Source organism: Macrobrachium nipponense, chromosome 3 (assembly GCF_015104395.2).
Source record: "Macrobrachium nipponense isolate FS-2020 chromosome 3, ASM1510439v2, whole genome shotgun sequence".
Lineage (NCBI taxonomy): Eukaryota > Metazoa > Arthropoda > Malacostraca > Decapoda > Palaemonidae > Macrobrachium > Macrobrachium nipponense.
This window is the reverse complement of record NC_087202.1, coordinates 96,053,394-96,064,591: the sequence shown is the minus strand read 5'-3', so window position 1 is coordinate 96,064,591 and position 11,198 is coordinate 96,053,394. Positions and strand designations below refer to the sequence as shown.

The 11,198-nt window shown below is 35.2% G+C and overlaps 1 protein-coding gene across 1 annotated transcript in view; it reads left to right on the top strand.

The window, feature by feature from the left end:
• The first annotated feature begins 470 nt into the window (after positions 1–470).
• Positions 471–11,198, top strand: part of LOC135221900 (pancreatic triacylglycerol lipase-like) — a 24,166-nt gene continuing 13,438 nt past the window's right edge. The window contains exon 1 of the mRNA XM_064259881.1: positions 471–686. Coding sequence (XP_064115951.1) covers positions 665–686 — 22 coding nt within the window. The 5' untranslated portion in view covers positions 471–664. The remainder of the gene's footprint in view (positions 687–11,198) is intronic.

Here is an 11,198-nt window from a genome sequence, read left to right as displayed (position 1 = left end):
ACATAAAGCAGATAAAAATCAATGGAAAGCACCATGGTCTTAGTCCCCCATCCTCCCCACCCCTTACATGGAGGGGGGCAGGGAGGACGATCCAATATTGGTGGCCTTAACTCTTGAAACTTTTGCCAGGCAAATAAGATAAAATTAACTATGTATAAATAATAATTCTTCTACATTAGTTTGAACCACAACGATGTACAGGAAATAACAAACATTACATTACATACTTAAAACAATCGGGTCTGTCCCATTCTTTATCCCTCTTCCTTATACCTTCCTTTCGCCCCCCCCCCCTATTCCCCCTTCAAAAACCTTATCTTTCTTCCGAGGAACCCTTGGGGTTTTCTAAACCTATCCTATCCGCCCCAAACCCCCACACGCCCCTTTTGTTTTTGTTGAAGGACTCTCACCTGTAGTCCTGGAACCAACCAGCTTCCTCCACTGTGCGGGAGAAACTTACCCTGTTGTCCTCAGTCCAGCAGTCTCGGTGGAGGCGCCCCACCAGCGACATGAGTCTGCTGAGGGAGCCCAAAGCGCTCACTGTAGTGACTGGGAGTGATTAGAGATTTTGGTGCTGGCAGGAGAGGGAGAAAAAGATTTCGTTATTTCGTGGTCGAAGGATCAGGAACAGGAACTGCTTGTTGTCAGCAGTGGAGTAGTAATCATGCTGCTGCTTCCCTCCCATAGTAAGTTTGGCACGAGTACGTTTCGTTGCTTGTAGTTATCCTTCCGCTTTGTTGTGCAATGTTTTACGCAGCTCGTGATTATAGAAAAGGCTGATGAAATACTTACTCACCCCGTCAAGACTGTTTCTAAGTATGTGATTTTTTTCTCTTTCTCATATGTATTTCATTTGTGTTTGTGTGTGCGTATGTGTGGACACTTGTTTATTGGCCAAATGTTACTAAAAGACAGAACATTGCCAGATACGTCATCATTGTTGAAATTGTGAAACAACTCAGCTTTTCTTAGATTATACCCCTCGGTCAGAGTTTCCGTGCACACTGAATTGGTCAAGAATTTATACTCGAGTTCAAATTAGAAATAAATAATTCTCTGCGTATTCTATATGTGTCAGGAAAACTAGCTTATGTCACCTAAAACAGAATTCAACTTCATACGAATAGCATCCACGTATGAAACAAGTTGAATGAATAAATATATATAAAAAACAGAGAACTGCTTTGTCAATGGCAACTTCATTCAGCTCCAGTGATCCTGCATCCAGATGCACTTGAAAATCCATTATCATATCCGGTCCTCGGGTACGGAATACGCACACGTTTCATTCTACACACACACACACACACACACACACACACACACACACACATATATATATATATATATATATATATATATATATATATATATATATATATATATATATACACACACACACACACACACACACACACATATATATAATATATATATATATATATATATATATATATATATATATATATATATATATATATATTGTATTTTCTAGAAATGATATAGAAGGGATATGTATGAAAATGGGAAGTATATAATATTTGTGTTTTGATTGACTGGGAAAGGGTTGTTAACTCAAACAGTTGAACGATCACCATTCTGTGTGACTTATTATCATCCTTTTATTTCACTTCGTTTTTATTGTCCTTGAAATTTTACACTGTTGTCGGTTCCAGATTCTTTTGCTGTCTCGGTGGCCGCATTCTTTTATATCTATGTTTCCATTTTACGGCAATATAAATGGGCTTTTAAATATAAGGATTTTTTTATTTTAGCTGAAAGATGAGTTGCTGTACTTTATCGCAGTGTGTTCAAGAAAAAAAAAAAATCAAAATTTCAAATAACGACATGAAGCAAAACAATAAGAGAATAGCTGTAGTTTGCTGTAAAAGCATTCGCAAATAATAAGTAATTGAGATATATGGAATTTAATTGATTATAAAGCAGCTTGCATAAGACATAGAGATCACTGTTACTCATACCAGTTACAGCACAGTAAAGGAAAATATAAAAAAGAAAGCACATATCCTCATCAGAGTGGTAATCATGATTCTTGAGGCAAAATAAACGCTGTGATCATTTCTTTTAGGCTCAGTGTAATGGAATTATTTTTCAGAGCAGAATATTAACTTTGCCATTACTGTATTACATGAAAAGAAGACTTAAAGATTATCAATTGTTTGTATAGAATACTGGGTTTAAGTATTAGAGAAATTTCCATATAATGACAAGAAAAAATACTTAAAACATATAAAGGGTTATAAATATATGTATGTATGTATATATATATATGATATGTATGTATGTATGTATGTATGTATGTATGTATGTATGTATGTATGTATATATATATATATATATTAGATATTATATATATATATATATATATATATATATATATATATTGCATGATTTATGTATATTTTCACGTCTTTCCATGAAAGCAAAAATCCATTATTCAATGTAAATATTTCAAAAAATAAAACGTCTACTTTTCCTGGAATATGTGTTGATTGCTGCATGTTCTCATTTTGTATTAGTCGGAATAAATTCCATAATTCACACTGAATGAAAATTTCACTTTTCTAGGTTCTTTGCCATATGATGGGCATATTGCAAAAATGGACTGTTACTATGCACATAGATTATATTTTGCTTCCTGCAAGATCTTAGAGAAAAAAAGATTGAAGGACGCCTGGATTTGCAGGATCTTTTAACATTCGCTAACGCAGAAGGTGCAGTAATAAAAACACTTGACTCTTGTGCAAAAAAACTCGTTCAAGATATAACCGGGTTTCGTTCACTGACCAGCATGACAATGACCTCCTCTTGGTATTACTAAGATATAAATAAAAAAAAAGTCGCATTTCTGATATTCAGAAATAGATATATATTTTTCTATTAAATAGCAGCTTCCGCGTTTTAATGGGAAGGATTTTTTTTAATGTTTATTTATTCATATATTTTCCAGAAACAAAGTATTTTGAGTACAAATAGTGCCATTTAAACTATTATTTCGATGAGAAATAGCGACGAAAGAGATTTAATTGTAATCTATAAACGTACATCCGAAAGGTCCCAGCTTTACATAGTATACGAAATGGAATTACCATATCACTATTAGACCAGGGAATGATAATTGGTTTATGCTTATGGGAAACGATTATTAAATTTACGTCCTTCATTATTCTGAAACCGTGGGCCGACAATTCCGCGCTGACAATTCAGCACATGACAATTCAGCTTAGAGACAATTCAGCGCATGACGATTCGGCACAAGGACTATTCAGCGCAAAGACAATTTGGCGAAATATTTGGCGAAATAAAGCTAAAGCATGGAAAATTAAGAAGACAGTGATCATATTAACTTAATTTGTAAATTATTTTTGAAATTCAAAAAATGATTCATAGGAAAGGGCATTAAGGACAATTTTGAATTTAGCCCCAGATATGACGCCCGATACTATGCTTTGTGATTTTGAAAAGGCTTTTTAAAATGCATTTTCAAATGTGTTTGAGGGCACTTTTTTCATCTGGCTCAGTGCATGTAGCGGAAAATACAGGCTTTAAATCTTACACAGTTATATTATAAGCGAGGAGCATATTCGAAAACATTGTTAACGAATTATTTTGAGGATACGTGAATTGGTCGTCCTTTCCACCGCTGTTGGAGAGATGTTATTTTTAAACCTGAGTTATGGACTACTTTTGATCGGGTGCAGGAAGACCTACCAAAGACCAAATAACTCATTAGAAGGGTGGCACCGAAGTCTTCAGTTAACATTGGGTTAACCACCCAACCTTTTATAAGTTTGTGGAGTTTTTGAAATTGGAGCAAGACAACGCAGAGAAAAGGATACTGAGAATCAGAGCTGGACACGACGATTCCAGAAAAAAAGCAAATTATCAGAGAACAGCTAAGGCAACAAAAACCCCAGTTAGTAAATATGGGAATCGAGCAAACAAATTGGAATACAAAATATAAGCTACCTCATGAATTGCAGAAATAAATTGGTATGAATATTTTTGTACAGGAATATTTTTTAGTATGTCGTTTCAATAAATATTTTTGTCTACTTTTTAAAATTCAATATGTTACATATAAAAATTTAATCTGATAACTGTTTTTTTCGTTTTCCATGTGTTATTTTATTTCGCAAAATGTCTTTGTTCTGAATAGTCCTTGTCCCGAATCGTCATGCGCAGAATTGTCTCTAAGCTTAATTGTCATGCGCTGAATCGTCTCTAAGCTGAATTGTCATGCGCTGAATTGTCTCTAAGCTGAATTGTCGGCGCTGAATTGTCCTGCGTGGAATTGTCGGTGCTCCTCTGAAACTCATCAATTCTGTTAGCCAGTTTCATCTAGAGTAGATAGAGCAGCTTAGCAGCTTATAGCAATGAACTTCAAGATGGCTATTTTCAACAATACGTACATGTAGACGTAAAGTAATTTGCGAAATATGATTAAATAGGTCGAGTATTGTTCCAGCACTTATTACCGTCCCTGACCAATACGGGGGACAGTTTAGTCAAATCTTTAGTCATTTTAACAGATTTCATAATCCCAACATTAGCAAACCAATACTTTGAGACCTGCCATGTTAAATGTTAAAGCTCAGGCGTTATAGACACCGATGGAGGTGGCATGTGCTACATTCATTCGACAGTGATTGTTAGTCCTGCTGCGACGTAATTAGTTTTTCTGCTTTTCCAAGGAATTCCTTTTTAGATGCATTAGACAAAAGGAAAACTCATATATTCAAACATTATCCATAGAATATTCGTCTCAATATTCCTCTACGGGAGAGTACTATTCAGGGGTTGGAGTTAATTTAGGTAAAGGATTCTGTTTTCAATAAACGGTCGCCAAATGGCGCATGGATTTTGTTATTAAGCTCATACCAGTAGCCTTCGGTTCCCTCAGAGCTTGAAATATCAATTCTTGTCTTTGACTATTTAAACTGAGTTCAGTAAAAGATTTTAATGGGAAGTCCTAGAATTAAAGGCACTGAAGACCCTGGGTGCACTTAAAAGATGATGATTTTGATGTGTAATCCATGTCATGACATTTCATTTATGTCTTAATATTCGCATCTAAAGTTACAATTAAGCATGGCAAAGTATACAACAGAGCCATGTCTGGTGGTGGCTCTAGTTACGATAGGTACATTTGATATCCTCGTTATGACCATGAGGCGGTAATGCCAGGCATACCTAACCTACCTGACAAGCAAGAGCTTAATGAATAATGTCTTGCCAGGTTGCCAAGCATACTCAGGGATTTTTTTTTCTCGCCTTCTACGTTAAGGGAAATCTTGGCTTACTTCAACTTTTCACAAACATTTACTAACCTTTCTCTGATTTCTAGTATAATTCCATCCATAAAAAGGCACAGAAAACTCTTGTATAAGCCACAATTTAACACTAAGTCTGCCAGTCCTTTTACAGACTACAATTATGGCTCACTGCCTCCGCATAAGTTTTACTTATTTGCATTGCAATAATCAATACTATACTATAGTGCATCTTTGCTAGACCCCCACAGTATGTCACTATTTTAAGTTTCCTTCGGGTCAAAGTAAGCTACATGCAGATTTTTTGTTTACTTTTAAACTTTTCACTTAACCTTTCCATGACAGCCATCTGCTTACCACACTCTGCTCCTTGCCTAAACCCAAACTTTTATTCCCCTGTTAATCTTGTTATCTGTCTAACCTTTCCAATCAAATGCTTTCGTACTTGTTGAATATCCCCAGAATTTTATGCAGACGATACGTCTATAATTTTCATTTCTGAATAGAGTGAAATCGTGAGTCCACCATCTTTCTAATCCCAGAACACATTTTTTTCTTTTCATTTTACAAAAGCAAACTGATGCAGTTGTTTCGGTAAATCCGGAAAATGTATCTTCCTACAAAGGCAAACTGGTTCGTACCTATGCATAACTTACGTCTTCTTATGAAAGCGTACGGTTAAATTGTCTTCCTTAAGCTTTTTGTATGATTTTGTAGGAACGTATTTTAGGAAGACAACTGAATTCGTTTGCTTTTGTAGGAAGACTTGTTTTCAGCCTTACCGGATAGTGCGTTGTGATATCCGTCGAGCGAGTGATGTAGTAGCAGGAAAAGAAAGGGCTCTGATTAAAAGCACGTATGTGGAAATATAGTCCAAAGCGTGTATTCACACAGGTTGAAAACCAAAGCAACCGGATTCTTTCTACAATTTCATCCGTTATCGTATTATCTTCTCTTTGCTAGCTACATCAAATTCCTCTATTGTAAATCGTTGTATTTGGGAAATATCACATTAATTGTTGACCTTTGGCTTTGCAAATATATCGCCACTTAGCAGAAGGATGGCTGCATTTTACTTAATGTCTGTTTTTGGAAAGTAAGACGTCTAACATCAAATGACGGCCAGGTCTTGACTTTTGTGGGTAATCCCTGTTCCGATTAAAGGCTGCTCCACTTCGGATCTTGTGGTGTACGTACATCTATGGTACAATGCTTGCATAAGGGTTCACAATTCCTCCCTGAACACTGAAATTTATATATAAAGCTGATATTCTCTACTTTCTTCGCACGGCCAAGTTCCTCACTGGACGAGTGGACTCCGTGCTCGACTGACCATAAGTCTGGTAGCCCGAGTTCGCTTCCTGCAGCCGCCAGCAAGGCATCAGAGGAATTTATTTCTGGCGATTAGAAACTCATTTCTCGATATGACTGTTTGGTTCGGCTCCCATAATAAGCTGTAGGTCCCGTTGCTATGAAACCAATTGGCCCCTAGCCACGTAAAAAAATCTAATCCCTCAGGCCAGCCCTAGGAGAGCTGTTAATCAGCTCTGTGGTCTGGTAAAACTAAGCTATACTCTATATATTATATATATATATATATATATATATATATATATATATATATCTATATATATATATATATATATATGCACGGCCAAAGGAGAGCTGTTTAATCAGCTCATGGTCTGTAAAACTAAGCTATATATATATATATATATATATATATATATATATATATATATATATATATATAATATATATATATATATGTATATATATGCACATATATATATATATATATATATATATATATTATATATATATATATATATATATATATATATATTTGCACGGCCAGAGGTACTGTCCTTTATTATTAAGGTGTTCACAGGGAACGGCTGTACGCTACATTGTTTTTTTAATGTTTTATCTTCCTTGACGACTACGTCATAGGCCTCCTTTTGTTAGTGACAACTACGTTTCACATTGGTGCTCAAATCATTGTCTCTTCGAAAACCGAACATTAAATCGCTAATTCACTTAGCAACTGTGACGTCATTTGTCCATTTGGTGGTGCAAGTCTGGTTCAGCTGTTCTTCTATACAATGAAAAATGAATGAAAAGCTGACGATGTTGAGAGAATATTTCATTGCTGGCAAAAAATCATCCATATCTGCAATTGCTTTACAGAGGAGTGATTGGCTATTGTATTCACCTACCAAAAAGTGTACGATTTATTTCTTAAGGCTTCTTATTAGCGCACGAAAAAGGCAATTATTAATCGTTCCCTTTTCATATATTGGGATTAGTAGGAAGGCGGGTTCACGATATCATATTATTCAATCAATGAACAATCACGAAGTAGTGTTAGGCCCTGTTTCTAAAATGACTTTAGACCACAGCTAGTAGTTTTGTCTATGCGTGTAGTTAAGAAAAAGTCCTAGGCTTAACATTATTCACTTACCCTTCTTTGAAAAGTAAGCAAAAGTAAGTCTACTCTAGACAATAGTAAGGACCACTGAACGAAAATAACAAAAGGTCAGATTTCCCAAATGTATCTGGCTTTTTTTTTTTTTTTGTTTTTTTTGTTTTCACCGCCTTTATCTCATATCCTGGAATGGAATGGAAAAAACGAAACAACAAAAAATAACAGCCAGATAATTACGAAGTAACCTTTTGATTGTTTTAACGTTCTTTAACGCTCGAGCGGAAATCCCATTGCGAAAGAAACGTCGGTTTATCTGCGTGATAATTTAGCGAATGTCAAGGTCGTTGCCTATGCAAGTGTTACAGAGCGAGAGAGAATAACTCCCACGCCAACTATAGAGTATTGTTTACCGAGACACTTTCTCTGAATTATGCGCGCATGGTTGTTGGCGTGTTTCCCCCGTTCTTTGTGTGATGATGAAGAAACTGTAAAGGTTGCATTGTTCATCTTATTTATTCTTTCTGATTCATTAATAGTTTCATTATGGTGAATTTCAGCGTAGTTAACATCACGTGGCATAATGTATCAAAACTTGGCGTTTGCCAGTTCATTCTTGCCAAAAAATACATGCAAAGAATTGGTTACTTTGAACATGATACTTATAAACATTACATTGTTTGAATATTAATTATCACACAACAGATTCGTGAAGTAGTAAATACAACATTGACAAAGTTAAAATCAGCCTTTGTTACGAGAAGAGCCTATAACGATCCCCACCTACATTTTCTCTTCCCCCTCGAAAAGCATATATTTTCGGCATTAGGAATGTTCGATGTCGGTCACTTTAAACTAGACACACAAGATCCGTACGTCCCCAGGTACCCTGTAAAATGAAATGTCATAAGAGTTATCAGGGTGGTCACTGCCTTCTGTAGTTTCATGACCGTTTTAAGTAGCCTTAAATTTCAAGTGAAATGATCCACCACCCTCTCACTTTCTCTCCAAGTTTTGTTCCTGTTTGCAACCAATATCTGATCAATATCTTTATACGTTTTGCAAAAGAATATACCTTCATCGTAAAATGATTTAATACTGAAGTTGAATTTAAATTTTAATCCTTGGATTTTAGCTAACAACTTCATGTTATCAATGATACCTGTGAGAGGCCACGTGACTTGTGGCCAGTATTGTTGCTAACCAAAACCTCACGTAACACGAATGCTGGAATCCAGCCTATCAGGTGCATCGTGTCTTGTTACTTCGGAAATGACCTCCAGTTCCTGAAGGTTATGATTTGAATCATATCGCTCTCCGTTACGAGGGCCAAAAAGAATCAGGACGTAACTCAGACTCTTGCATAAATCATTTAAGCAGTTTTTTTTTTTTTTTTTTTTTTTTGGTGATAGCTAAATTCGTCGATTTATGATTACATCCTCATTGATTCAGCAGCAGAGTTGCAGGTTATTCTGGTCACGATATGACACTTTCAGAAAGTCAAGGCAGCTTCGTGACAACGAAGCATCGGTAAAACTAAAACATAGAACAGACATCTGTTGTAAAAGCACGCACATATCCATAATATATATATATATAAAATATATATATTATATATATATATATATATATATATTGTGTGAGTGTTGTGTGTGTGTGTGTGTGTGTGTGTGTGTGTGTGTGTGTGTGTGTGTGTGCGCGCGCGTATGCATGCACAGATACAGTACACACACACACACACACACACACACACACACATATATATATATATATATATATATATATATATATATATATATATATATAATATATATATATAATATATATATATATATATATATATATATATAGACGTATATACACGTATATATATATGTGTGTGTGAGTGTGTGTGCCTGTTTGTGTGTTACAATTTGATAAAGATATCTGAAGATGTAGAGCAACAGCATTTGTATTGTGTCAATAATATCTGTCCTGATGAGCCAGCTCCCGTCCAACGACAGCCATTACTCAAATATAATTCCCGCCTTTGACATCACACTTACTACGTGGACAAGGTTTGTCTTTCCCCACCGTACATACGCAAGAACCGCAATCTCGGAACAGATCCGTTAGCCTTGTAAGGCTAGTTTCCTGTGTCAAACAATCGTGATTTTCAGCTCTAGAGCCCCTGAAGATCCGGAAGTGCGTAAAACACGCAAAGTTATCCTGAAGTCTGTCTTTGTTGTTTTGCATATATATAAAAGAGCAGGTAAAAAAATTCCGCAGTTGGACCTATCCTGTCGTGGAGGAGAGCAAGGTGTACATTTTCGTCATGGGTGAGTAGCCTAAGCTTGGAAGTATATCAGCGATGTGTTTTACGTGATTTCATAATGGAGCGGATATAGCTTTGAAAATCAGGGATTGTTATATTATTTTTTAATACGGAAACCATTCGAATTTTTTCTGTTTTCTGGAATTTTGTTTTTCTATTCTTGAATAATTCGAATGTAAAATCCCTTTAAAATGTACTATGCAGATCAATTATCTTAATTTTACGCCGAGAGGCTTTTTTTATTCAGTTCACTTTACTCTATTCATTAATTGGCCGTTGCAAAAGAATGAGCCCTTATGGCGAGAATGAAGTATCTTGACAGGCGGCTACAGCAGGACCTATACATGTTCTTGGTGTTAACAAATGCATCATTAGCTTTGTAATTATTATCAAATCACTTGTGAATTTTGTGTTAATACTGATTTCACTAAAAATGTCAAGACTGTAGTCCAATCTGTCAAAATTTCCCTATCGGGAGAAGGTTGGCATAAACAATCAATATCTTTGAATACAGTACACCAGATCATTTTGATACACTACTATGCTGTTGCTCTACAGTCTACATCTTCAGATATCTTTATCAAATAGTAACACACAAACACGCGTGTATAAAATAATATATATATATATATATATATATATATATATATAGATATATATATATATATAATGTATAATATATAAATATGATTATATCTAGATATATATATTATTATATATATATATATATTCGATTATATATATTATGTATCTACTATATATATATAGATATATTATATATATAATATATATAATATATATTTAGAGTATATGCATCGACAAGAAGTAGTATCATAACCTTTTCCGTAATCTTTTTTATCTCCTTATTTCCCTGTCTGTATCAAGATTCTCAGAACAGCTTAGCGTTCTTGTATCCTGCGGGTCTCGACGTTCTTTTTCCTTTCACTTTCATAATTTTCAGGTAACCACGAAATAACCAATTCTAAAAGGGCGGTATTTCCTGCAAAATCCTAAGTTGCCGTTTTTTCTAATACGTAGTCATCGTTGGGGATGCATTTGAATTGCCCCCACCCCCCATCTTTTTTGTGTCAGGTAGATACATAGATGGATAAAATGATAAATAGTCATAGATACGATAAAGAGAGATTCGGGTTCGGGTTTAGGG